General features: G+C 62.3%; 2 protein-coding genes across 3 annotated transcripts in view; both read right to left on the minus strand.

Moving 5' to 3' along the window:
• Positions 1-3,485, minus strand: part of ASS1 (argininosuccinate synthase 1) — a 28,728-nt gene extending 25,243 nt beyond the window's left edge. Inside the window, exons 1-3 of one of the 2 annotated variants that reach the window (XM_010570907.1) lie at positions 3,456-3,485; positions 1,195-1,259; positions 361-472 (exon numbers count right to left, since the gene is read on the minus strand). In XM_010570907.1, the coding sequence (XP_010569209.1) occupies positions 361-468 (108 nt within the window). In that variant the 5' untranslated portion in view covers positions 469-472; positions 1,195-1,259; positions 3,456-3,485. The remainder of the gene's footprint in view (positions 1-360; positions 473-1,194; positions 1,260-3,455) is intronic. The other variant, XM_010570908.1, reaches the window with a different exon arrangement.
• A 1,585-nt stretch (positions 3,486-5,070) lies between these two features.
• HMCN2 (hemicentin 2) overlaps positions 5,071-26,479 on the minus strand; it is a 37,907-nt gene continuing 16,498 nt past the window's right edge. The window contains exons 32-83 of the mRNA XM_010571117.1: positions 25,698-25,817; positions 25,365-25,526; positions 24,745-25,026; positions 23,966-24,133; positions 23,685-23,798; positions 23,404-23,490; positions 22,700-22,891; positions 22,084-22,257; positions 21,563-21,676; positions 20,154-20,296; positions 19,829-19,979; positions 19,383-19,601; positions 19,033-19,146; positions 18,778-18,965; positions 18,501-18,597; positions 18,077-18,238; positions 17,557-17,670; positions 17,308-17,439; positions 16,660-16,803; positions 16,417-16,558; positions 15,895-16,019; positions 15,628-15,811; positions 15,346-15,443; positions 14,756-15,028; positions 14,466-14,656; positions 14,311-14,392; positions 13,892-14,028; positions 13,624-13,765; positions 13,252-13,406; positions 12,875-12,995; positions 12,590-12,746; positions 12,351-12,472; positions 11,943-12,107; positions 11,746-11,853; positions 11,522-11,656; positions 11,093-11,227; positions 10,778-10,968; positions 10,217-10,430; positions 9,894-10,028; positions 9,633-9,823; positions 9,464-9,545; positions 9,046-9,315; positions 8,116-8,265; positions 7,788-7,925; positions 7,509-7,630; positions 7,168-7,405; positions 6,973-7,035; positions 6,743-6,871; positions 6,318-6,623; positions 5,955-6,074; positions 5,536-5,662; positions 5,071-5,413 (exon numbers count right to left, since the gene is read on the minus strand). Coding sequence (XP_010569419.1) covers positions 5,071-5,413; positions 5,536-5,662; positions 5,955-6,074; positions 6,318-6,623; positions 6,743-6,871; positions 6,973-7,035; positions 7,168-7,405; positions 7,509-7,630; positions 7,788-7,925; positions 8,116-8,265; positions 9,046-9,315; positions 9,464-9,545; positions 9,633-9,823; positions 9,894-10,028; positions 10,217-10,430; positions 10,778-10,968; positions 11,093-11,227; positions 11,522-11,656; positions 11,746-11,853; positions 11,943-12,107; positions 12,351-12,472; positions 12,590-12,746; positions 12,875-12,995; positions 13,252-13,406; positions 13,624-13,765; positions 13,892-14,028; positions 14,311-14,392; positions 14,466-14,656; positions 14,756-15,028; positions 15,346-15,443; positions 15,628-15,811; positions 15,895-16,019; positions 16,417-16,558; positions 16,660-16,803; positions 17,308-17,439; positions 17,557-17,670; positions 18,077-18,238; positions 18,501-18,597; positions 18,778-18,965; positions 19,033-19,146; positions 19,383-19,601; positions 19,829-19,979; positions 20,154-20,296; positions 21,563-21,676; positions 22,084-22,257; positions 22,700-22,891; positions 23,404-23,490; positions 23,685-23,798; positions 23,966-24,133; positions 24,745-25,026; positions 25,365-25,526; positions 25,698-25,817 — 8,168 coding nt within the window. The remainder of the gene's footprint in view (positions 5,414-5,535; positions 5,663-5,954; positions 6,075-6,317; positions 6,624-6,742; positions 6,872-6,972; positions 7,036-7,167; positions 7,406-7,508; positions 7,631-7,787; positions 7,926-8,115; positions 8,266-9,045; positions 9,316-9,463; positions 9,546-9,632; positions 9,824-9,893; positions 10,029-10,216; positions 10,431-10,777; positions 10,969-11,092; positions 11,228-11,521; positions 11,657-11,745; positions 11,854-11,942; positions 12,108-12,350; positions 12,473-12,589; positions 12,747-12,874; positions 12,996-13,251; positions 13,407-13,623; positions 13,766-13,891; positions 14,029-14,310; positions 14,393-14,465; positions 14,657-14,755; positions 15,029-15,345; positions 15,444-15,627; positions 15,812-15,894; positions 16,020-16,416; positions 16,559-16,659; positions 16,804-17,307; positions 17,440-17,556; positions 17,671-18,076; positions 18,239-18,500; positions 18,598-18,777; positions 18,966-19,032; positions 19,147-19,382; positions 19,602-19,828; positions 19,980-20,153; positions 20,297-21,562; positions 21,677-22,083; positions 22,258-22,699; positions 22,892-23,403; positions 23,491-23,684; positions 23,799-23,965; positions 24,134-24,744; positions 25,027-25,364; positions 25,527-25,697; positions 25,818-26,479) is intronic.

A 26,479-nucleotide genomic window follows, 5' to 3' on the forward strand; every position in this document is an offset into this window, starting at 1 on the left:
GTGCTGGCGAGGCTTGAGGCCACCCAGGACAGGCAGGAGGGGGGGTCCCCCCCAAGACAGCATACCTTAGGGCCATATCTCCCTCTGCAAAGCCCCGTGACTCTGCCCCGATGCACTGTCCTCATTAGGGGAGGATCATTTGCTGGCAGGGACAGGCTGTGCCACACAGGGCTGGCAGCTCAGCAGAGCAGCACCCGGGCTGGGCGATGGTTAACCAGCAAGAGCAGGGTCACCACCATGGCCAGACACACACCAGGACCCCCATCATCCACCCAGGTCCCCAGACCCGTGGTCCAGCGTCCCCTCCATCCCCAGCCCCTGGGGAAGGGTCCATGCGGCAGGGCTCGGCACGGAGCTCACCAGGTAGGCGACAACGTCGTAGCCCTGCTCCTTCAGCCACACCAGGATGCAGGAGGTGTCGAGGCCGCCGCTGTAGGCGAGGACCACCGTGCCCTTGGGCTGAGCCATGGTGCTGACAAAGCAAAGGAAAAGGAGTTCACGATGGCCCCAGCCCCTGCCCTTGCTCAGTGCAGGGATGCTGCAGCCATCAGCCGTGATACCCTCCCCCGTGTCCCTGAACTGGCCACGGGGCCGTCACGGTCCAAACGGGTGCTGGAGCATTCTAGGCAACACAAACATCATCCAGGGAATGAATAACCAGGAGGCAAGAAGCAAAGCTCACGGCAAACTAAACACTCAGGGCTGGTAGTGGTTGAGTCGGTAGAGGAGCATGTGGTGGAGCTGCCGGTACCGGGACAAGCTCTTCACTTAAAACACAGGCTCCCAATGCTGCTCTCATTCATGGGCAGCGAGAGATGCTGCCATCAGGTGCTGGGTGCTCCCGTGAGACCAGGGCCGTGGGCAGCACACGAAGCCGGGCTGTGCTTAGCCCAGGTCTGGCTGAGCCCCCTCTTCTGCTGGGAGCTCCAGGCTGGGAACAGCAAGCAGCAGGCGGCACAGGAGGGGACACGCCACCGCATCAGGAGGGATCAACTGGACCAAGAGCCCTTCCCAGGGCTGCAAGGAGCAAAGGGGAGGGCTGGGGGCTGGAGGAAAAGCCATGGCACCATGGCCACATCAGGGCTGCAGCTCCCAGCCAAGGAGGACACCCTGCCCGCCTGCCGGCCGGTGCACCCTGCAGCAGCCGAGGCATGGAGGAGGCTGGGGCAGCCATCAGAGCCACTTCGCTCTTACCTTTGCTCCACGCAGCTCTTGCTCTGGCAACCCTGGTGCAGCCTGCTCCACTTTCTGCAAGCGCCCTGCAATGCCGAGGGTCCGGGACTCAGACACAGGCACGCGGCTGTGGCGGAGATGCAGCCCGATGCTTTGCCCGGGCACGACCCGGCTCGTCGCGGCCCTACGCCAAGGACCGGTGCGGAGGAGCTGCGGCGGCAGACAGGCACAGCCACCCACCGGCTCTGCCCCAAGCGCCCGCCAGCACTGCTGGGTGTGCGATCACTGCAGGGCTGGGGTGCTCGGCAGCATCCCCCGGAGCCCAGCCCAACCCCTAGTCTAATTAATGCTTATTGGGCATTTGTCCTAATTATGCTGCCCCGTGTTTCCTGCCAGCATGAAACACCCATGTGGGGATTCGGTGCCTCTCACCCTTCGGTTAAGGTTATCGAGGTCTTCTGCCAGCGACAGGAGACGGTGAAGGACGCAGCATCCCGGAGCTCAGGGGCGGGGATGGGGGTCCCGCTGCGGGAAGGGTCTCGGGGCTGTCCCTGCAGTCCCCGAGCAGGGCTGTGAATCCCAGGGCCTCACGAAGAGGCGATGCCAGCTGACCCTTGGCCGGGGACGGCAGACAGCAGAGCCGGCCAAATCCTGTCCTGAGCAACTTTCATGCTGCTGCTGCCAAGTCAGCACAATCCCGCTCCTGTTTTTGCAGGGGGGGGAAGGTGCTGTGCCGAGCTCCTCCAGGCTGGTCCACCCAGCACCTTCCACAGCGGGATGCGGTTACACCGGGGTGTGCCTCGGCACCCTGGTCCTGCCAGCACCAGTGACCCATGGGGCATGGCTTGGGGCCCGCCCAGGTGCAGGATCTGGCCTGCTGCTGCTCGTTTCTCACTGAAGAGCAAAGGGGTCTGGCAGCCCAGTAACCACGATTCGGTTCCCTGAGCCTGCCTGCACCCGTCCGGCTGCCTGCGCAGGCGGTGCAGGCAGCACCCAGCGCCCAGGCTTGTGCAACCAGCATTTCCCTACCCTCAGGGCCCCACGGGTGTGCTGAGCTGGGCCCCTGCCCCGGGAGGCTCAGCCGTTCCCTCCCTTACCAGGGCATTTACAGGAAGGCAGTCGCAGTTCCCGAAAGGACCCAGCCCAAGCATGACGCTGCACCTGTGGCTCCTTGCTGGGCAAATCCCCTCCTTTACACCCAAAACCCATCCCCGCTGCGGCCGCCAGCATCGCTGTCGCAGCTCCCAGCCTGACTAAGCGCCTCTGAGACCGGGCACGCTCGCTTCACGAGTGACCCGGCAGCAGGTTAGAGGAAACGTCTCCAACTTTTGCCTGCTCAGACACATTACGCTGCCCACGCCATGCCCAAGGGACCTGGGGCACCACCTTGCCCTGAGGTTCCATCCTGCACCCCGGGAACGGTGCGGGGCCACCAGCATTTCCAGCTCAGGAAATGGGGCTCGTGCCAAGCCCGCCTGCCCAGGAAGGGAGAGCCCCAAAGTTTTGGCGTTTGGTGGTAATAAATCAGAGCAAATAAAGCTCAGCGAAGGGGAATGTGGCGAGACTTTCTCAGCCCTGATTATTATTCTGTAGCAATTTCCGTGAATTGGGGCAGGGTTTTTACCAGAGCAACTCTGCCTGCTCTGCTCAGCAGGAACATTGTGTTTTTGTTTTTAAAAACAAGGAAAAAAAAAGGGGGGGGGAGAATAAAAAGCTTGAAACTTTGGTAAGGAGAGGAACCACGGTCACCAGCCAGGCTGGAAGAACAACCTCTGCTCCGGCAAGTGTTGCCTACGGGCCAGGATGGGGCAGGCAGCACGGGCAGGTTCCCCAGGGGTTCCTGCAGCAGAAGCATGTGGGGATGCGCTTACTGGTGCTGGGGTTTGCCTCAGCACTGCTTCTCCATCCCGTGGGGGGTCCCATCCTGCCTCTCAGCATCCCCAGAGCAGAGCAGAGAGGGCACAGGGTGGTGTCGGCCGAGGTGCCAGCTCCCCTCCCTGGGGGTGCCCAAGGGGACGCCTCAGGGAGATGGGACTCAGTTAGAACCCCCACCCCAAAACCGAGCTAGAAAGGGCTTGACTACAGCCTGCACCTCCCAGCGCTGGGAAGGGACTGGGACCCCACTGCCCCGCTCCTGCAGGGACCAGCAAGCCCTTCTCCAGCACCCAGGGGTGAGGGAGACCCACGGGGGGGGTGGAAAGGGGACAGCCAGGGACAGAGGGGACAAGTCCCCCAAGGCAAAGGGCACCCTCCCCCCCCCCCCATGCCATGTCCACACTCACCCACTCCCTGGCTGCCCTCAGCGCTGCGGTCCGGTGCCTGGAGCATCCTCCTCCTCTTCCTCCTCCTCCCTTATAGCCAGGCGTGGGCAGGCGGAGCTGCCACAGGACTGTCCCCTCCGTGGGCACCATCCCCCGGGGAGGCCCTGCCCTCAGCCTGCCCGCAGGGCTCACGGGCAGAAAACGGGGGGGCTCAGCTCGCACCCCAAGCTGGGATGGAGAGTGTGCCCGGCCAGAACCGCTGCACGGCTGCGCTAGGTGCTGTCACCCACCCGTGTCCCCCCACTCCTGTCCTCCTTATCGGCCTCCACGGAGCACCGAGGGGTGGGAAAATGGGGGGGGGGGCAGAGGGGACACGGTGCCTGGCTGCTTTGTGATCACCCCACTTTGCTGCCCGGCCCAGCATTGACAGGGGAAGGTTGAATTTCTTTGAAACCCCAGGAGATGGCAAAGCTGGAAGTTGGGAGCTGCTGCCCCCCCCGGGGAGCCCGGGTGGGCAGGAGGGGATGGGGCAAAACCACCTTTTCCCTTCGCATGTGCCCAGGGGACACCAGAGCAGCCGCAGACCTGGCCTTGGGGGGGACGGGAAACCCCTAATCCAAAGGACAGAGACTTTCGGGGGTGTCTCAGTGCTCCTACATCTTTGCAGTAAAGAGCAAGCTCGGGTGATGGGCTCCAACCGCGGCACCCTCACCTGGGTGCGCAGCCATCACCAGACCCGACAGCCCAAACCTGGGGACGTGCGAGCTCAGGTCCTCGGGGCCAGCACCCCCAGCCCCTCCAGCCAGTGCTGTGGAATAGGACTGAAATGGCTTTTTGGGAACAGCCTCCACCAATACCATATGCAGAGAGGCCGCATCCTGTTCTTGCTGACCGAGGGACCTGACGCTGGGGCAGGATTGGACCTTCAGATGCCGGACATTGGCCCTCCGGAGTTGCCACATCCAGACAATCTCCCTTTTATGGTCCAAGGCCATGCAGAGAGGTGCCTAAAGCCCTGGGAAGTCAGGGCTGCTGCTGGGGGAGCCCCCTCCCACACACTGAAGGAAACTGCTTTCTTCAGGCACGGCTGATATTTAGCCACAAAACACCTTTATTTGGAACAAAACCATAAATAAATAAGTACGCACAGAAACCAAGTGGATTTAAAAAAAAAAAAAAATTGAACACAAGGCTATTTCGATTTAATATGTGATAAATGCCAGGGTGCCCTGCGCCCTCCCCAGCCTGGAGGATCACACCCTGCACCCCAGTGGGGCCCTCACTGGCTGCTGTCACCCTGCTCATCCCCCCCCCAACCTAACCCGGGGGCTAATTGCAGCCAAGGCCATCAAGAGCTGTGTTTGCTCCAGGGCTGCCGGTGCGAATTGCATGGTTGCAACAAAACCTGATTGCGAGAGGCTGGCGGGACATCTTGTGATGCCCAGGACCTTGCTGAGTCAGGGACTGGCCCCAGGTGAAGGCAATGCAGGCAGGGGCTGCTGGGGGGGAAAGGGGGGTCCAGGGGGGAGAGGAATGGTGCAAGCTCAGCTCTCCTTGAACCATGTTCCCCCACTGGTGTGGCGATGAGGGACAGGAGGAGATATGACCCCGCGTCCCCTCCTGTCCCTTGGCTCTGTCAGTAGGGGTAAGGCGAGATGGAGATGAGAAGGAGGAAGATGCTGGGAGCCCGCTGCCCACCCGGGACCAGCGCCTGCACCTTGAGGCGGTGGGTGCCGGGGTCCCGCAGCGGGCGCAGGGTGGAGATGATGCCACGGCCCTGCTCGGTGCGGAGGATGAAGGGGCTGCCAGGCTCCCGCTCCAGCAGCGTGAAGACGGGGCGGTGGCGGAGGGCAGCGCCCGGGGCGAGGTGTACCACGTCGCGGCCGGCAGCGATGCCGAGGGGCAGCGTGAGTAGCTGGTACCGCAGAGTGGGGGGACCAGCCGAGCCACAGTCTGGGGTGCAGCGACCGACACACACCCTGCACGAGAGCAGGCGGGGGATGCGGGATGCGACAGAGTGTCAGGAACGGCCGGGACACCTGGGTCCACGGTCCCATGAGGAGTGCGAGGTGGGCACCCCCAGCCCCGCAGAGTGACTCACCCGGGGCTGGAGCCTCTCCGGTACCCGGCCGGGCATGGCGCATCCACGCAGTGGGCGCCTCCACGGGTGTTGAAGCACATCTGGTTTGAGCCACACTGGATTGTGCCCTCCGTGCACTCATCCATGTCTGCCGGCAGAGAGGGGACAGGTCTGAGGGTGCCGGGGTGCCCATTCACCCCAGGCTGCGATGCCCACATCTTCCCAGCCCCTGCCTGGGGCCTCAAGATACTGGGGCAGCGAGACAAAAGCAGCCAGGCTTGGCAGTGTGCTGAGCCTGGGAACAACCCTCCTCCAGAACAAGAAAGACTTGTGGCCCCAAAGGGATGACATCCAGGGCACCGTGGGGACTGGGTTCACACCCCAAGGAACGCAAGCATCCCGCCAGGGTAGGGGCAACCCCCCGGCACCCCCACACTGACCGTGGCAGGTCTTCCCGTTGGGCAGAAGCCGGTAGCCAGGGGGGCAGATGCAGCGGTAGCTGCCCAGGCTGTTCCTGCATTTGTGCTGGCACTGGTTTGGCATCTGGCACTCGTCAAGGTCTGCAGGGTGAGAGGGGTGAAGGCAAGTTGGGAAGCATTGGTCCCCTCCGGTGCCTGCCGCCCTGGGGCAGCCTGGCTCTCGCCTCCCCTTCCCAGCACAGCCAAGCCCAGGGAGACCCCGACCCTGCAAACAGGGGTACAAACAAAATGGGGGGACAGGGCAGCAACGGGCACAGGAGCTGCCTTTTAGGCACAAAGCGGCCTCCAAACTCCCTGCAAAGCCCTTCCCCGATGGACACTCACCGGTGCAGGTGCCATTCCTCTTGACAAAGCCCGTGGGGCAGGGGGGGTCCCGGGCACCCAGCCCCGCAGCCTTCGCCACGCGGCGGAGGGCGAGCTGAGTGTAGAAGGATCGTCCCCGCAGGTGGGGACGCAGGGGGGGGTCCCGGGGTGTGCTGCTCATTGTGCCCCCTCCATCCGCCCCCGCTGTGCCACAGTCTCCGCCTGGCAGCAGGGTCCCGCCGGGGGGGCACAGACACTCATAGGAGCCCCGCAGGTTGCGACACCCAAAGGCACACGGTGGAGGAACCTGCAGGCACTCATTCACATCTGGTGGAGGAAAGAGATGGAGACTTGCAGCTGGATGGGGAAACTGAGGCTGGAGCAGGGCAGGGGAGCGACCGTGGCCTTGTGCCCAAGGATGTGTCCCCTGAGACCCCAGCTCGTACCCAAGCATGGCCAGCCAGCACCCAGTGAGTGGTAGCCAGGAGGGCAGGCACAGCGATAGGTCCCTGCAGCGTTCTGGCAGAGCTGGTTGTAGCGGCAGGCGTGGGACCCCTCGGCACATTCGTCGATATCTGGGGAGCAGAGAGGGGACGGGGTTGGGGGGACGGGGAGGCGGCACCACGCAGCAGGTGCCCCTCGCCATCCTCGTGCCCCCCTGGGGAAGAGTCCGTACCAACGCAGTACTGCTGCCCAGGGCCCAGCATGAATCCCAGTGGGCACTGGTCACCATCGGCCCCTGGGAATCAAGCAGAGATGATGAGAAGGGACACTTCACTGCAGGGATGTGACCTGTGCACCCTTAAAGCCACCCAGGACCGACAAGGGATCCTGGCGTCTCCATCCCCATCCCTTGGAATCCCCTTGTTACCCGCGTCAAGCGAGGCACGGAGCTGGAAGCTGAGCTCCTCCGAGGCCGGGTTGTAGGAGGCTTTGATGGCACTGGTCCGCACATGCTGCACCCACGGGGACTGCGGGCCCGTGGGGGGGTCGTACACGATGGTGTGATTGCAGCGGGCACGGATGATGTGCCCGTCCCGCAGGAAGCTCTGCACCGAGCTCCCCGAGAGCCGCCCCGCGCCCGTCTGCATGTAGCGCTCACTGAAGTCCTGGGGAGAGGCAGGGAGGGGGGGTCAGGCCACAGACACCCCCCCACCCAAGCTCCCAGCATGGGAGTCGTGGCCCCACGGGGAGAACGGGCAGAAGCGGCACCTGCAGCAGCACCGCGGCCTCGCCGATGCTCTCCGGCACGGAGCCACTGATCACGCTGTCCAGCAGCAGAGCACCAGTGGCATCCATGCCCTGGGCAAGGTGGGTGACCCGCAGGAGCTCCCCTGCCGGGGATGGGGGGCAAAATGGTGAGCAGAAGCCCATGGCACCCCCAAACGCAGCTTCATCTCTGGCTGTGAAGCTCAGGTGTATGGGGGAGATGGAAGCTGAGCCAGGCAGGACCAGGATCCGCAGCCCCCAACACACCCTGGCATCCCTCACCTGTGGCAAACTCCAGCTGCGACTCGTGCTGGAAGGTGCCCCGGGTGAGCAGGAACCCACTCCGGGCCCCCCCGCCGGCGTGCGCCAAGGACCAGTAAATGGGTGCAATGATGGTGACCAGTACCTGCATCAGCGGCCCTGGGGGTGAGGGAGAAAAGATGCCAGAATGCTCCTAAGGGGGCACCCAGCCCTCCCCAACCACCCTGGCCCCCATCGCCCATGGGGCACAACACAGATTTGGCGTGCAGAATTCGGGGAAAAATCTTTCCCCGCAGCTTTTCACCTGATAGAGGTCAAAATCCTCCCTGGGGCGAGGGTGACTACCTACCGACGGTGGGTGGGATGCTGCCGATGCTGCTCTGAACGGTGACGGTGCCGGAGTGCGGGTCATCCAGCACGCTGGCATCAAGGGAGGTGACACCAAGCTCGTGGGCGTTGATGACTCCACCGAGGCTGCCCCGCACCCGGCGCGGCTCCCCTGGGGCGAAAAGGACAGGGGCAGTGGCGCTGGGGCTGCTATCCCATAGGAAAGTGGTGTGCTTCCCTGTCTTCCCTCTCAATAATTTGTGTGTCGAGAAAAATCTCATTTTGTGGACATGAAGGCAGCCAGAACAAGGCAGGCAGCATCTCTACCTGGCTGCAAGCACGGCCCCCAAAGACGCCATGGATCCGGGCAGCACATTGACGGGGGATGCTGGAGCGTGGCCCCATGCCTTGCGCACACCGACGTGCACCAACACTTCCCAAACCCTGCTCTGTATCAACCCCCATCATCCTGGCCACAGCCCCAAGATTGTGTTTGCTTCTCCTCTGGTGTGTCTGGCAGCAAAATGCCAGCAGCCACGCAGGGGGCACGCAGGGCACCCGGCGCTTCCTACGCGTTGCTGGCCAGCCTGGCCCTCTGCTTCCTGAGAAACACTGGGAGAGAGCGTGCCTGTGCATTTAGCAGAGCCCCTGGGAAATGGGAATTTAATCACGGGCAGCAAATGCAGGAAGGCTGAGGAAAGGCGAGCGGGGGCGCAGGCTAGCACATGGCGGCTGCTCGTGCAAAGGTTTGTCTGGGCTCAGACCTTCACATGAGCAGCCGAAGAGAGGGCAAACTAAAGTGTGAATCAAGCGGTTTCGAGCAAGCGAGGAAAGGCAATATCCCTCCAAACCACTGTGTAGGAGGTCTTACCCCAGAGTCTAACGGTGCTGTGGGCAGCCCCGGCCCCTCAAGCCAGCCAGAAGCCCCCTAAGCCCCGGGGCGGACACCCACCTTGGACGGCCAGGGAGGCATGGGCGACGGCGGACCCCAGGACGTTGCGAGCGAGGCAGGAGTAGCTGCCGGCATCCCGGCTGCTGACGGCGGGCAGGACCAGCGTGGCGTTGGGCAGGACGCGGGCGTGGGGACCCTCGGGCAGCGGTTGTCCATCCCGCCGCCACTCCACGGAGGGGGTGGGCTCCCCCGACACGGCACAGTGCAGCAGCGCCCGCTGCCCGGCGCGCACCACCGCCGCTCGTGGTGTCACCGCCACCGCGGGGGCACCTGGGCAGGGAGAGGGATGCGGGCAGTTGCCGCAGCATCCCAGCGGCACTGGGACCGTTCCCCAGGGGTCGGGGGTGGTCCGGGGGGCTGAGGGGCGACCTGATTTGCAGTCACTCAAAAGAAGGGTGCAAAGAGGGGTAGCACTCACTCTGCAGGGCCAAGGTGACAACCTTCGCCGCCATGCCCACATCGTTCTCTGCCACACATCGGTAGTGCCCCGTGTCGGTGCTCTAGCAGTATCAATAGCATTAGCACAGCGCCTGGCTTTGCCACGAAAGCTCCCCAAAATGTACCGGCAGCCCCCAGGCCCCACTCACCCCCGTGGCACGGATGGCCAGGGAGCCGTTCTGCAGCTGGCGCAGGCGCCCGGTGGCTACCACCGGCACCCCGTCCTTGCTCCAGCGGACAAGGGGCACGGGGTGGCCCCGGGCATCACAGTCAAGGAGGGTATCACCCCCGGGGTGCTCCACCTGGTAGGTGCTGGGGTCCCCCTGGATGATGGGTGCCTCTGGGAAAGGGAGAAGAATGGTAGAGGAGGGGGGCTGGCCCGGCACCCTGTTTTCCCTGCCGGCACCTACCTCTGATGGAGATGAAGGCGGTGGCCCTGATGGCACCGGCGCTGTTCTCGGCATGGCAGACATAGGTCCCGCTGTCGGCGCAGGTGACTGCCTCCCGCCGCAGGGTGCTCCAGCCGCTCTGCCCCGACACACCGTCTGCAGGGTGCAAACCCCCCAAAAAGCATGCTTGGGGACAAGCTGGTTATAACCCCGCACAACCAGACATGCTGGCACCCCGGGGACCCCGAAAGGTGGAACAAGGACTGGGTTGGCACCAGGATCATGTCCTCCCCGCTGGCTCAGCATCCTTTGCCCCCTGCCCGGGCGCAGAACTGCCCACGTACCAGCGATGCGGTGCCCGTTGACCGTCCAGAAGACGCGGGGCTGGGGGCTGCCCGCGGCGGCACACACCAGCTCCAGCCTCTCGCCCCAGCTCAGGGTGACGTCTCTGGGCAGGCGGGTAAAGGTGGGCAGGGTGTGGATGGAGAGGGAGAGCTGGCGGACAGCCCTTCCAGCCGAGTTCACCGCAGTGCAGGAATAGCTCCCGGCATCCCCTTCCTGCAGGGGGAAAGGGGAGGATGAGAGGGGGACAGCTTGGATCTGGGGTCCAGCTGCAACTCTGGCTCACTGGGCTATGGCTCTGCTGGCTGTTGTGCACCCAAAAAGCCACGGCTTGGCCACAGTCACTTTTTCCAGCCCACGTTAGCAAACCCACACTGCCCCGACCCGCCAGCCTGTTGCAAACTACTGCACAGGGCTCTCCCTCTGCCAAATATTTTTGAAAGCAGCCAGGGACGTGGCAGGGCGCAGAACAACCTGGCTTTTCTTTTCTACAGCAAAAGACACTTGTTTCTCAGCTCTCCGACCTTACAGCTAGCTTGGCTGCAGGAGGGGATGGTGCTCACCTGGACATCCCGGAGCAGCAGCTCCCCGGAGGGCAGGATGGTGGCCTTCCCCCCGCCGCCCCGCACCGGGGCTCCCTCCCGGCTCCAGGACACACGAGGTTCGGGAATGCCACGGGCAGCACAGGGCAGCAACACCTCCAGCCCCTCCAGGACAGCCAGCTCCGCCGGGCCGGCCACGATGACGGGGGGCACTGGATGGGGCAAGGAGAACAAGGACTTGCTCACGCCTTGACGGCCGCGTTTCACTGCGAGGTGCCAGGGAAGGAGCCGAGCGGAGGAGAGGGCGAGGTGCTGGGGCCCCGGTTGCTGCCTTACCTTGCACGATCAGCCTGGTCCTCCCCGCAGCGGTGCCTGAGGGGTTGCGAGCCACGCACAGGTAGGTGCCCGCGTCCCCTGGGGATGCCCGGAGGAGATGCAGCTGCCCGTTGGGGAGCACCTTCAGCCCGGGCCCTGCGGGGATGGGCAGGAATGAAGGGCAGGATGGGGCAGCGCAGCCGTGCTGGGGAGTGGGTGGACGGTGCGCAGGGACTGCTTCCCCTGCCAAAGTGCCTTTTTCTTGGGAGTCCCCGGGGAATGGCTCCGCCAGCTGCCACGCTCACCTTGGACGGCAGCCGGGAGCCAGGAGGACCCATGCACAGTGCCACCCAGCACCCTGCTGGGATGCCTACAACCCCCAAATCTCCCCCCATGCAAAGGCTGGCAGGCAGCACGGGCTCTGCCAGCCTCCAGCGGGCTCCCGCTCACCTCCGGCAACGCCGACACCGTCCTTCTGCCAGGTGACCTCCGGCCGGGGGACCCCAGTCACCTCGCAGGCCAGCACCGCGCTGGCGTTGACCATCACCATCACCATGCCAGGCAAGGGCTTCAAGGCGGGGGGCTCTGCGGGCGGCAGGGAAGCGTTGCCCACCGGGGGTCCCCCAAGTTGGGCCAAAGGGGCAGGGAGCGGGACCGCTGGGAGCCGCGCGTACCGTGCACCGCGAGGCGGAGGTGTTTTCGGGCCGTGCCAGCGACGCTCCTTGCTGTGCAGGTGTAGCGGCCGGCATGTGCAGGCAGCGCCTGCCTGATCTCCAGGGCCCCTGGGAAGACAGCAGGCAGTGGGGAGGCAACGGGAGGGCTGGCGGGGACCCACCGCCCTGCTGGGGGCCACACTGGCCTGTGCCCCTACCTGTGGGCAGGACACGGTAGCCCCCTCCTCGGCTGCCCAGCTGAGCCCCCTCCTTGCTCCATGACACCGTGGGGGGGGGCACGCCGGAGGCGTAGCAGGTGAGGACCGCGGGGGACAGCCGGGCGACAACCACGTCCATAAGGTCATCGGCAATGGTGGGGGGCACTAGAAAGGCGAGGGAGGGAGGTGAGCGGGGCTGCGTGGCAAATGCTGAAGAGGATTCTATCCCCGTGCACACGGGCACAGGTATTTCTATTTCTTTTTCCCCTCTTGCCCACCCCCGTGCCCAGTCCTCAAGAGGGGACCCAACCCCGTGGGGGGCTGGAGCACCCCCACATCACCACCCAAGGTGGTGACAGACCCTGGGAAAGCCACTCTCAGCAAGACTCACGGCCCCCAGGAGCTCACCGTGGACGGACACAAGGAAGACCTTGCGTGCCTCTCCGGCGGCACTGGTGGCGATGCACTCGAACCGCCCCTCGTCCCGGGGACCAGGGCTGGTGATGAGCAGTGACCCTGAGGACTGCAAGCTGTGTGGGCAGAGCATGCCTCGGGGTCAGCCCGCCCCATGGGGAGCAGCGAGAGAAGGCAAACCCCACGTTATGGTGGGACCCTTCGGTGGGCGAGGTGGCCGGTGCTGCAGGTACCTGTAGGCGCCGGGTGGGAGATGTGGGTTCAGGGGGCGGCCATCCTTCTCCCACCTGATGTGGGGCTCTGGGGATCCCCAGGCATCACAGCCCAGCGTGGCCGGCTGCTGAGCCAGCAGGGTGAGGTTGAAGGGCCCGGGGATGATGGAAGGAGGGACTGCAGAAGGGCATGGCAGGTGATAAGCAGAGGACAGCAGCACATCGTTGCACCGATGAGAGCAGCCCAGCAGCAGTAGGTTGCAGAGGGGTGAGCCCAGGAGGGATCTGTCTGGCTCTTCTGCTTACCCAGCACATGGAGGTCCAGGCCTTGCCAGTCGGAACCGGCAGGGCTGGATGCCATGCAGAGGTAATAGCCCGAATCCTGGACCTGAACGGGGTCGATTTGCAGGGAGCCGCCTGGCAGGAGCTGCAGCCTGGGGAGGGAGAGCAAGGGAGCCCCGTGGGGGCTCTGCACGGCCGGGCTGCAACGCACAGGGACAGGGAAGGTGGCAAATGCCATTGCAGCCACACGTGGCACGTGTCTGCTGAGCTGGTGTGGGGACAGACCGCAGCTCTTCATGGAGGGACAGTGCTGTCTCTGCTCCAGGCACGCCAAAACACCTACTGATGTGGAGGGCGGCGTGATCGGAGACCCAGGTCTTGGTGTCGCCAACCCGCAAAGCCTCGTACCTGTTGCTCCCGTGAAGGGGCAGGAGCCGTCCGTCCTTCCGCCACGTCACCCGGGGCACGGGCCACCCCTCCGCCCGGCATGGCAGCACCGCCGAGCCGTTCAGCAGCGCCCTCGCCTCCTCGGGGCCCGGCTGGATCTCTGGGGCCACTGCGGCAGCACCCGACCGGCACCGCAGAAAGTCGGAGACAGGGCTCAGGGGATGGATAACGTCAGCCCAGACCAGCACTGGAGGCTGGGTACCATCCAACCCCACCTTCCCATTACCCTGACGGTAGGACACCCCATAATATCGCACATCCCTGAACTAACAGGGAAGGAGCTGGCACTCACCGCCAGCAAAGCCCCACGGCAGGGCGGCACTCACCGTGAACCTCCACCTGGACGCGCAGGCTGGTGTCCCCCAGCGCGTTGGTGGCCCTGCAGCCGTACTCCCCGCCGTCCGCCGGCCCCACGGCCTGGATCTGCAGGAACCGTCCCTCGGCCAGGACCTGCCTGCGGGCATCCCCCTAACAGCCCCGGGAGCCCCCGTCAGCAGCTTCCCCAGGCATCGCCCCCACCACGAGTCTAACGGGACTGGTGAAGGTGCATCCCAGTGCCTGCCTGTGCACCGTCCCAAGTCCCATCACACATACCCGCAGCGGGGACCCCTCCCGGTGCCACTCGATGTGGGGGGGTGGCACAGCATCCTCAGGGCACTCCAGGATGAGCTGCCCCCCTGCCACAGCGGTGATGCTGGGGGTCTCTCCAACGCTCGCAATGCTGAGAGGTGCTGTGGGACACGTGCCAGGTGAGTCGGGGGTGGCACAGGGGTTGGACACCCCCATACCTGTCCCCATAAGTCATGCATAGACGCTCGCTCTGCAGGACCACCACGCTGTGCTCCAGACCCCTCTTTGGAGGCTTCCAGCCCCTACCGCTCTCCCCATCCACTCCCCAGCAATCCCAAGGAGGGACGCAGGGGATGCTCCAGCTCTCTGGTCCCCCAAAGCTCTGACCACCCTGCAGCACCCCTGCTAGCACCCTCCTCGCTGCACCACTGGGGCCACGCTACCTTGGATGCTGACGTGGAAGCTCCTGCTGTCCTCTCCAGCAGGGCTACCAGCCAGGCAGGTGTACAAGCCAGCGTCGGCCACCTACATAAAGCCAGGAGAGGGAAAAATTGAGGCATGAAAACAAGATGCAGGTGGGGAGAAGAGGACCCCCTACCTTAGTGCTCTCGATGTGGAAGGTGCTCTCATTCCCAGATACAAGCCAGGGCCCTGCCAGCAGCCGTCCATCCTTCTCCCAGGTGACAGTGGGCACAGGGACACCCGTCACCACACACGCCAGCTCTAGCGGGGTGCCCACGGCGATGGATATCTCAGTGGGATGGGATGCAGCCTCAACACGGGGCGGCTCTGGAAGGCATACGGTGAGGCGGGTGGGCTCATCCCCTCGTTGCTCCCCCAAAATTGGCTAAGCTGCCCTCCCCAAATCCCCAGGGGGAAGACACGCACCCATCACCAGGAGGTGGAAGGTTTTGCTGGCCTCCCCAACCTCATTCGCTGCCAGGCAGGAGTACACCCCCGCGTCGGCCAGCCCCACGGCTGCCAGGCTCAGCCGTGGGCTGCCGGGCACTTGGTTGCTCCGCCGCCCCAGGGGCTCGCCATCCTTCAGCCAGGTCACTGCCGGTGCTGGGGACCCGGTGGCTTCGCAGCTGAAAGTGACATCGGAGCCCTCGGCCACCATCTGCTCCTCGCTGCTCTCGGGGCTCTCCAGGACGGGGGGCACTGGGGAAGGAGCGGTTCCCCTTAGTGGGGCCGTGGGAGCAAAGTCGGGTCCCCAGGCGCTGGGGACGGGTTTGGCAGTTCCCTGGGGTCTTGCAAGCACCCAGATGTGGCTCAGCCTCCCTGCAGGGTGCTCTGGGACTGCTTTCAGGCTGGTCCTGCCTTGCTTCATCCTCTCCGAGCCCACCCCCGTGGCCAAGGGACGGCTCAGGACCCCCCGTCAGAAACGGGGCCGCAAAGAACAACATGTGTTCTCCCAGCAAAACTAGTGCCCAGGTGCCCCCTGCTCTCTTCTCCCCAAATCCCTGGCTGCCTCGTACCTTGTATCTGCAGGACGAAGTTGCGATCGGCCACTCCTGCCCGGCTGGAGGCGATGCAGGTGTAGAGCCCGGCGTCAGAAACCTGTGCCTGGGAGATCCTACCCCATGGAGTGGGGCATGGAGGTAGGGAGCAGCCATCAGCTCCAGGTCTCCCCCCGCCCCCCAAGTTCTCCACACTGGGATGCAGCCACCTCAGGGTGCAGCCACGGCCATCCCAGCACACAAACCTGGGTACCAGCCCCAAAGCCTGCCACCCAGCATCACTCCAGGGTCGCTTCTTACCGAAGGACGTGCCCGGCCGAGAGCAGGGTGACGCGGGGGGACAGGCGCAGGGGCAGCCCATCCTTCAGCCAGCTCACGTGCAGGGGAGACGAGCCCCATGCCCGGCACTCCAGCGTCACCGCCGTGGACAGGATCCCACGGACCACCTCCGAGTCGTCGGCGCCTCTCTCGATGGTGGGGGGGACTGGGTGAGGGGACAGAGGGGCTGACGGGGCTGTGGGGGATGGGTAACCCTGGCACTACCCCACAGGACCCGGCCCCGCTCACCCAGCACGCTCAGCGTGTGCAGCCGTGCATCTTCGCCCACGCTATTTCGGGCCAGGCAGGTGTACGCCCCCGAGTCGGCGGCTTGGAGCCCCTCGAGGAGCAGGGAGCTGCCATCCGGGGACATCCTGCGCGGGGAGGACGGGACGGTGACCTGTGTGTCCATCCCTAATGTGCCCATGGAGCAGAGATGCTCTGTGCTCAGTTGCAAGCCAAGCGGCAGGTTTTGGGCCATGCTGCAAGGCCAGGGCAGCAGCTGGGACCCTGCCAGGGTGACAGTGACCATGCCAGGCTGCAGCACCATCCAGGACACCAGGGCTTTACCCAGGATGATGTTCCCCAGCAAACAGCTCAGACGAGCATGTCCCAGCCCAAGCAGGGAGAGGGGGGAGAAGCAGCAGAGCTCAGCCTGCCTTGCACCGCTCTTCTGCACATGGGGAAACTGAGGCACAGATAGGGCTGTGCCATGGCTAGCCTGTGGGGTGGTCCGTCCCCCCCCAGACTCACCGGGCACGTGAAGGGGACTGCAGCCGCAGAGGCTGCCCGTCCTTCAGCCAGGAGATCTGGGGGGTGGGCTGCCCCTCCGCCCGACACTCCAGTCTCACTCCTCTGCCCTCCAGCACGCTGTGCTCACTGGGGACCCCCGCGCTGGCGATCCGGGGTGCCACTGCGCCAAGAAGAGCGGGAGGCTGAGGAAGAGAAGGGGGAGGAAGGCTCCCCTCCGAGGGAGAACCCGCAGGGACCCTTGCCACCTTGAGGAAGCCCTACCTCGCACCAGCACCATGAAGTCCTTGCGCATCTCGGTGCCCGCGCCCCGCGCCAGGCAAGTGTATCGGCCCTGGTGGAAGGGCTGGAGGGGGCTGAGGAGCAGCTGGCCCCCCCCGGACACCAGACCCCACTCTGGGCTGCTCTCTGTGAGGAGACGGGGTGAAGGAGGCTGCAGCAGTGCTCCTCCGCCAAGCCCTCCCCAGGCATGTGGTCATGCACCCCCCTTCCCACCCCCAGAACCCAGGTTTGGGGACATATTGTTAAAGCAGAGGTCAGGGCTCTGCAGAGCAGGGTGTTTGCACTGTGTGTTGCTGGAGCTTTTTAGGAGAAAAGAGCCACTGGTTTGGGGGTGAACCCCTGTCCCAGCAGGTACCCCACAGGGTGGTACCCAGAGAGCTCAGCCCCACATCCCTCTATCACATCCCGCGCCCACATCCCATTGCTTCAGCTTCAGAAACGAATCTGAGGCCTCTTAAAAACATGCAGGGAAAATGCCAGCCCCTTCATGCTCTGCCTCCTCCCCTGTGAGGCCCTGCGGGTCTCTTGCAGCGGGATGAGAAATGGAGAAACTGAGGCAGGACTGCTTCAGGTGGGGCAGCACCGAGGCTCAGGATGGCAGCCCGGCACAGCATCCCCCCGCGGACATACCCAGCGGGTTCCCATCCTTCAGCCAAGTGATGGCAGGCGTGGGCACGCCAGTGATTTGGCAGGTCAGGACGAGGGGGCTCCCCATGTCAGCATCCAGCACCTCCTGCTCTGGGTCCTGGATGCCTGGGGGCTCTGAGGATGAGGAGCGGGGATGGGGTGTGTGAGCAAGAACACGCAGACTGGTGTGTGCCATCAGGTCATCGGTGCGCGCTCGGGGACAGAGCTCCTGGCCGAGGCCTCGCCGCTTACCGTGGACAGCGAGGATGAAGCGCTTCTCATCCCGGCCGGCCACGTTCAGCGCCACGCACGTGTATGTGCCCGAACTGGAAAGCTGCAGGTGAGGGAGCTGCAGCACCCGTGAGCCTAGAAGAAGCAGAGAGCAGGGAGTCAGGGCAGGCTGGAGCAGGACCAGGTTTGGGCCACCGCACCGGCAAGCTGACCCAGCAGCCAGCAGCCGGCCAAGCTCCATGCAAGAGGCGTCTGGCCATCAAAGTCTCTCTTTGAGGTCTGAGGCCTCACTGTGCACAGCAGAAAAGGGTGCTGAGCTCCTGGGGAGCAGCAGAGCAGAGTTTGCAGGATGCAACCCTTAGTCATCTCCAGAGGGAATCACTCGGCAGCAAGTTGTTAGCATGTGGTGCGGCCAAAAGTCTGAGCTCAAGTCCCGCGTGCAGCGTCCAGAAGGGCAGATTAGAGGAGCTAGAGCCTGCCCTCAAGAGCTGGTGGCTGTGCCGCGGGGGACAGGCTGTCATCCTTGCTCATCCTGACGTACCTGGGGTGACAGTCACCTCCTCACCAAGCCGCAGGACGCGGCCATCCTTGTACCAGGTGATCTCTGCAGCAGGGTGGGATTGGACGTTGCATGCCAGTGAGACGCTGCCGTTGATGACGCCATCGATGCTTTCGGGGTTTGTGCCCACAATCCAGGGAGCTTCTGCTCCAGCACAGCCCAGAAGACAGTGCCAAAGGAGAACCGTCACCACGGAGGCTGAGGTCTCCCCATGGGGAAACGCACACCGAGCATCTCGCCTGCTCAGCGTGCCGGCACCTCGACCTCCTCGCTTGGGGTGAGTGTGACAAGCACGAGGGGACGGAGGCAGCCATGGGGTTCAGGAGCCACGGGAGACTCCAGCTGGCAGAGGAGGAGGAGTGGGGTAAATCAGCGACCTGGGGAAGGGTCACTGGGGATACCTTACCCTGCACTGTGAGGGCAAAGTGCTTCTCAGCTGACCCAGCTGGGTTCTCGGCCACGCACGTGTAGCTGCCGGTATCACCCGCCTCCACCGCAGCCACCTGCAAAGGGGGAGCAGATCCCCGTTGAGGGCTGCCCTGAACTGGGGACCTGCTGGGGCTCCCATGGGGACCTCAGCGCCTGGCAAGACTAGGGCAGCCTCCTTTTTGGGGAGGGAAGAGTGCCCCGTCCCCTCCACCCAGTGTCTCCCATGTCCCCCCCCTGCCCGGGGGGACACCAACCTGCAGGACTGTGCCACCCTCCAGGAGCTGGTGCCGTGGGCCACCCACAACGGGGACATCGTTCCAGAGCCAGGACACCGTGGGTGCTGGGTGCCCGCTGGCTTCACAATTGAAGCGAACAGTACTGTTGATGGTGGCCGTCATCTCCTCGGCCAGGTCCTCCGTGCCACCGTGGATGGCCGGGGCAGCTGGAAGCAGGCGGTTATAGGGCTGCCACGTGCCTCCATCCACTCCCCGCCCCAGCCCCGTACTCACTCAGCACCTCCAGCTCGTAGTGCAGGCGGTCCTGTCCTGCCACGTTGGCCGCCTCGCAGGTGTACCTGCCCGCGTCCTCCTTCCGCACCGCGGGCAGCTGCAGCACCCGGCCCCCTGCGGCACAGGGCAGGATTGGAGCAAGGGATGGGGAGGGCTCCGCGGGAGGTCAGAGGGTCCCCTTCAACCTCGCTGTGCAGACCCCTATGCAGCCCCAGCGACCCTGCAGGTCCCGTGCCTGCTGTTTGCGGGACAGGATCCAACCTTCTCCATGCTAAGGATGCTCTCAACCCACAAAGCTGCTGCAGGAACCCCCCCCCCCAAACTCCAGAGTGAGGGTCCATTCCCATTACCTAGCAGCATCAGCACCCCCGGACCGGGGGAGAGGGGCTCTCCATCCTTGTACCAGGTGAGCTGGGGAGGTGGGATGGCATTGGTGTCGCAGTAGAGTGCGGTGGGCTGGTTGAGGACAGCCTGCCGGTGCTCTGTCACCTCCCCATCCTGGTCTTCCTCCCGGTAGAAGATCTCAAGGGCTTCGTTGGGGCTTGTCTGCTGCTGGAAGAGGGGTGGCACTGCGGGGACAGGCTGTGGTCAGCTGTAGGGAACGGGGACTCACAGCCCTATGTGCAACCAAAGTATCTGCCCAGGCCTGACCGGGGCTGAGGAGATGCTTATTTTCCAGCAGATACAAATTCTTCCTGCTTACCCTGCTCTGCTCCCACAACAGACCCCACCAAGGACCCCTCCTCTTGCAGAGACACCCGCTGCTCTGGGCACTGGCTGGCCGCCCAAGGCTCACCTTGGACATGCACGATGAAGTCCCTATCGTCTTCGCCCACAGCATTGGTGGCCACGCAGGTGTAGTGCCCCGAATCCGAGACGCCAGCTGGTTTGATCTGAAGGACCTGCCCCTCGCTGAGGATCTGGAGGTGGCCAGCACTTGCCAGGAGCTGCACGGGGACCCCAGCCCCAAAGCACAAAAGAAACAGAAGAGCAGGAGGAGGATTCCACACCCAGGAGTGGGATGGAGCCCAGCCAGCCTTATAAAGTGTGTCTTCCCACTCCATCTACCTGGGAAGGTCCCCAAACCCAGCAGCTTCTCCTGGTTGCAGTTAGGACCTCACCTGCTTGTCCTTGTACCACTGGATGGTCGGCTCGGGCACAGCCCAGGTCTCGCACTCCAGCATCACTGTACTGTTAACCCTGGTTTTCACCTCTTTCACAGCAAATTCCCCCAAAAGGTCATCTCTGGCAATTGAAGGAGGAACTAGTAAGGAGAAACGACACAGCTGGGATAAGAGAAGAGCCCCCAGTGCCCTTGTTCTACCCTAATCAGCAATAGGCAGCACCTTGGGGTACTGCTGACACCCCCAGATGAACCCTTGGCAAGTGGGTATTCTGTATTGGAACCAGTGCTGTTTAATATCTTCATCAATGACATAGACAGTGGGATTGAGTGCTCCCTCAGCGAGTTTGCAGATGACAACAAGCCAAGTGGTGCGGTTGAAACATCTGCGGGACGGGATGCCATCCAGAGGGACCTGGACAAGCTCAAGAAGTGGGCCCATGTGAACCTCATAGGGTTCAACAAGGCCAAGTGCAAGGTCCTGCACCTGGGTTGGGACAACCCCCAGTATCAATACAGGCTGGGGGATGAAGGGATTGAGAGGAGTCCTGTGGAGAAGGACACGGGGGTACTGGTGGATGAAAAACTGGACATGAGCGCTCACAGCCCACAGAGCCAACCGTATCCTGGGCTGCATCCAAAGCAGCGTGGCCAGCAGGTCGAGGGAGGGGATTCTGCCCCTCGACCCCACTCTGCTGAGACCCCACCTGCAGTACTGCGTCCAGATCTGGGGCCTCCAACATAAGAAGGACATGGACCTGTTGGAGCAGGTCCAGAGGAGGGCCATGAAGGTGGTCAGAGGGGTGGAACACCTCTCCTGTGACAACAGGCTGAGAGAGTTGGGGTTGTTCAGCCTGGAGAAGAGAAGGCTCCAGGGAGACCTTATAGCAGCCTTTCAGTACTTAAATGGGGCTTATAAGAAATATGGGGACAGACTTTTTAGCAGGGCCTGTTGCAATGGGACAAGGGCTAATGGTTTTAAACTCAAAGAGTAAAAGAGGGTAGATTTAGACTTGACACAAGGAAGAAATTTTTTGCTATGAGGGTGGTGAAACACTGGCACAGGTTGCCCAGAGAAGTGGTAGATGCCCCATCCCTGGGAACGTTCAAGTTCAGGTTGGACGGGGCTCTGAGCAACCCGATCTAGTTGAAGATGTCCCTGCTCATTGCAGGGGGGTTGGACTAGGTGACCTTTAAAGGTCCCTTCCAACCCAAACCATTCTATGATTCTATAACCCCTTTGCCCTCCCCGGGGTAGACCAGAGGCTTTTTGGGGCCACGTGCTGATATGTGCATGAGGTGCATCTCCCCGGGATGAAGGGATGGGAAGGGAAGGAAGGGGCACTGGCCCGGTTATAGTGGTGGGATCACTGCAGGAATTAGGAAGGACATGGAGAGCTCCCGCACCCAGGACCTTCACAGAGTAGTTCTTCATGGCCTCCCCGGCTTCGTTGGCTGCGACGCAGCTGTACGTGCCCGCGTCCTCTTCCTGGGCATTCAGGATCTGCAGCCCGTGGCCACCTGGGCAAAGGGGGTCTCCTGAGAGGGTCACCGCACACAGCCACAGCTGTCTAACCCCATGCAGCACAAGAAGGTATCTTAAGGGACCTGCTGATCACCTGCAAGCCTGACTTGAGGGGGCCTAATGCTCTTCTAGTGCCCAGTTTCCAGGCTTATAAAACCCAGTGCTGTCTCACCGATGCTGCTGAGGAGGCTGTAGCTATTATCAGATGATGCAGCACATGGAAAAGCAGCATCCACCTGATGGTCTGAGCCCCTCGGGTCCTGCAGGATGATGACTTCTCACCATCCCACTGCCCTGAACCACAGCCAGACCAAGAAAAGACCCTGCTCCCGCTCTCACTCCCCCAGTCATGCAGCAAGGGGCCACCGTGGTCATGCAGAGCCAATGGACACCAGCATAGTACCAGGGAGCAGAAGGACATTTCTAGACGCTTTGAGGGGAACCTCATCCTTGAGCCAGGTGATGTTGGGAGATGGGTGTGCCAGAGCCTCGCAGACCAGGGAGATGGGGTTGTTGATGATTACTGTGACTTCTTCTGCAGCAGCATCATGGGCATCTCCAGCAAAGGTAGGACTGGCTGCAGAGATGTGTTTGCGTTTCAGATCAGCATTAGCACCCACTTGGGCTTCCCAATGCTTCATCCCCCCACCAGAGACCATGATCCGAGTTCTGGGAGTTGGGCTTGACCACCTGTGAAATGCACAGCACGTACAGCACAAGCCCAGCTTCAGACTCTGCCCTGTCTTGCTGCCCTCCAAAAACACAGGGGGGACAGAAGACATACTCCCCCTTCCCACAAGCCGTCATCAGAGGTGGAACCTGCACTAGATGGACCCTTTATGTTCCTCCAAGAGGTCTCACAAGGGCTTTGGGACAGGTCCAGGACCTCATGCCATGCTGCTGGCTGTAGGACTAAGGGATCCTCACCACCTACCTGGGGCAGGCAATTAAAAAGCCCTCTAAGTCCACGTCCCCTGCTCCCACCTAAGAGTCTGCCTCCATCCAAAGGCATCTCATACCAAAAACATCTAGCAGGTAGTGCTTGGTCTGATTTGCCACAGAGCTGGAGGCCGTGCAGGAGTAGTGGCCAGCATCAGACAGGGAGGCTTGGGGGATGTGGAGCATGGAGCCATCCGGGGAGATGGAGAAGTTGTCTCCGCGGGGCAGAGAGTGGCCATCCTTCAGCCAGGTGATCTTAGGTTGGGGGTTGCCTGTGTAGGGTAGAAAGCAGGTTTTGGCCTTCATGCAAAGTTTTTCCGTGCATGAGCACAGCCTGACCAGGGTCATTCCGCCAGAGCTTTTCTGGGAAGCAGGGACATCAGCCCAAATCCAAAATTATCATGATCTGGATCAGGTTTTTAGAGGCTGCTGGATGAGCCAGCAAGAAGAAAGAGAACTGTCCTGAGTAGGAGATGATTAATTACTCCCATCACTAAAGGAGAAACCAGATTAGAGGAATTTTAGCTCCATTTGGGAAAGATTGGAGCTTACGTTGTGGAACAAGCTCCCCGCGTGGGCGCCCCCTCCCCAGCGCTTCCAGGACAGCCCAACCGCAAAGCCAGGAACTATCCCAAAAAAGCTCTTCAGCAGATTTCAGCTATTCTAATGTCATTGACTGAAGCCGTCCATTTGCTCCACGCCCCAAAGGGAGACTCAGGTCAGCTGCCCCCGAGTCCCATCTCCCACCTGCTCATGCCACCTCTGCTCCCTGCATGATGCTTACCCACAGCCAGGCAAGACCAGGTGACAGGGTGACCCTCGGGTATGCTGATGGTCTCTTCTTCCCCCGCGTTCTCAATGTGGGGAGGAACTAGGAACACAAGCCACCGGGGACCTCAGCAGCTGGCCAGCTTCGCTGAGCCTCTGAGCTTAGATGCTAAGGCACGAAGGACTCCAGCACTGCAGCTCCCACCATGCCCAGTCTTAACTCGTGCCTGTTCCTGTAAGGGTGAAGCTCTGAAATCCCACCAGGAATCCTGCAGCAAACGGAGGACCCCTCCTTACCTAGGACCTCTACGTAGAAATGCTTCCTGGCCTCCCCAGCTACGTTGCTGGCCAGGCAGGAATAGTGGCCACCATCCTGGGCTCGTGCACGGGTGAGCCTCAGCAGCCAGCCCCCTGGAAGCATGGAGCAGAGAGATTTCAGGGCCCTGATCCAGGCACCAGCCCATCCCAGCAGTGCTCCTGCAGGGCTGGAGCTCCACCATGTTTAAACTCATCGGTACTGGGGCAAAACATGTTCCCGAAGTGCTTGTTTCTCACAGCATCCATGCCTCAGCCCTGACCTGAAAGCACATGTGTGTGCTTGCTGGGTGTGACAGGAGAACCGTTCCAGGACCAGGTGACGGTGGGCAGGGGAATGCCGGTGGCCTCACAGGTCAGCGTCACGGATCCTTGCAGAGAGACGCTGATATTGGTTGCCAGTCCTGATCCTTGAATGAACTCAGGAGGAACTGGGGACGCAGAAAAGGATGGACATCCATTTGCAAAGCAGCCGAGACATTCAAGGAGCAAGGCAAAGCGGGAAACCTGGGTAAACCCAGCTTGTTCCCACCCTCCTGCTTTGTACAGTTTGAGGACACAAGCTCAGAAGGACCATTAGCATCATCTGAAGTTGTTGACTTTGAAATTGTTATGGGACAGGTGACGCACAGCAAGTACGTGCTGCTTACCTGCACCCCCAGGCCCACGCTTACAGGTGTGACACCAAGCTGGCCACACACCCTGAGCCACCTCAGGCCTTTTGCAGCTCAAGTGCTTGGTACCTTGACCCATGAGGTTTCCCTGACTCCTTGGGAGGTAGATGACCTTATAAAGTGTGAGATGGTCTGCTCTGATGACCCTGGAAAGAAACTCCTGCCTGATGGAGACAATTCTACAGCTATGCCTGCAGCATACCCCTTCTGACCCAAGACCTCCTACGTGCTGGGTTGTCCAAGATCTACTCCATGTCAGGTTGCTCTCTGTGCTTACTCTGCATCAAACGTGTGGCAGGACATCACCACCCTCCTGAGCCTGCCTGCATCCATGCACCCCAGCCAGCAGCCCCGTCCCGCACCCTTACCATGCACCACAACATCAAACTCCCTCTGGTCCTGCCCCACTGCGTTTGCCACCAGGCAAATGTAGCGTCCTGCGTGGGCCACCTCCGCCTTGGGGATGCGCAGCCGCTTCCCTTGCTCCGTAAGCAAGATCCCATCCCTGCCGGCCACGGGCTGCCCGTCCTTCACCCACGTCACTGTGGGCGGTGGCGTCCCCACGGCCTCACACTCCAAAACCGTCTCGCCAGCCTTGATGACAGAAACCTTCCTCAGGGCTTTGCTGCTGCCCTGGATCCTTGGCAGCGCTGTGGGCAGAGGAACACAGGGCAGAGGTGACGCTGTAGCAACTCCCTTGGCCGTATGTAAGCGGACATACAAACGCCATCGGTCTGGACGGCGGCAGCGGGATGGCGAAGTAAACGCAAGTGGGTGCAACTAGTGCAATTGGGCTGCTAGAGTGAAAACCAGCTGCAAGCAGCTGGGAGCCAAGAGGAAAGCTGGAGGGGCAAAGGTAGCCCAGCTAGCAGCACCCTTTCCAAAAATCCCAAAGCAGCAGGCAACGGCTGCAAGCTTTTGGGTCCAGCTGGACCTTGCACTGAGAGAGATCATAGCACATTCAGGTCCTCGGGGTCCCCCAGCTCACCGTGCACCTCCAGACGATGCTCCTTGCTGCTTCTGCCGGCAGCATTCCTGCACTCACAGGTGTACGTCCCCGTGTCCACCAGCCGTACCTTCTCAATGTACAGCATTCTCCCTCCCGTGGACACCAGGTTTGGGCTCCCGGGCTGGGTGGAGAGGGGCTCACCTGCTCAGGGAAGGAGACAACAGCATCTTCTCAGGTTCCCAGCAGGACCAGTTCCCACCCAGAAGCTGGATACTGCTCAACATAAAGCACTCCTTGCTGCAAGGAGACCAACACCTGACTGGTGGCTCAACACATGTGTGGGAGGGATGAGGCTGAGGAGCAGGACCCTACCGTCCTTCCACCAGCTCAGGGTGGGGAAGGGGATCCCCTGGCACTTGCAGGCCAGCCTGACGGACTGTCCCTCCAGCACCGACACGGTGGCAGGCTCTGCCGAGGAGAAGGACGGGGGCACTGCAGGGGATGAGAGAAGAGGAGCAGCTCGCTGATGGCACTGGACACGAGAAGAAGGGCAGCTCCCTGCTTGGCTACACACCACCCACAGCTCCGCTGGGCTCCACACAAAGAACGGGCAAGCCTCCCTTGCACTGGCTCCATGTGGAAGTAATAATCTTGACTCTCCAGCTATTAAACGGACGATGCTTTTAATTGCACGTGGCCTACAGCAGAGGATGACCGAGCATCCCGCGCCAGCCACACAGGCAGGCCAAGCCCAGGTTGGCCAGACACAGCCTTATTAGGTAGCACTGCTCGCTGGGAAGGTTACCTAACTCTTTCCATTATCAGATGCTGTTCTCAGTTGCTCATAAATACAGCTGGCTGGAAAACGGTAACTCCTTCCCATGAGGGATATCAGTTTGTAGAAGAAAAACCCTAACACCCAGAAACCCCTGAAAAACAAAAACAGCAGAACCCAAACAATCCACCCGAGCCAGGACGCCAGACGTGCAAACGTTTCCCTGGGAAGGGATCGCAGGAACAAGCCCGGATCAGGAGAACTGGATTTTCTCCACTCCCTGGCTGCCTGCCTGCAGGACTTCCACCAACTGGCCGAGAGCATCCCCGAGAAAAGCCAGACCCTGGCTCAGCCCCCAGCACTGCAGACGTGCTGAACG

The sequence above is a fragment of the Haliaeetus leucocephalus genome, unplaced genomic scaffold (genome assembly GCF_000737465.1).
Source record: "Haliaeetus leucocephalus isolate CR32 unplaced genomic scaffold, Haliaeetus_leucocephalus-4.0 Scaffold306, whole genome shotgun sequence".
Lineage (NCBI taxonomy): Eukaryota > Metazoa > Chordata > Aves > Accipitriformes > Accipitridae > Haliaeetus > Haliaeetus leucocephalus.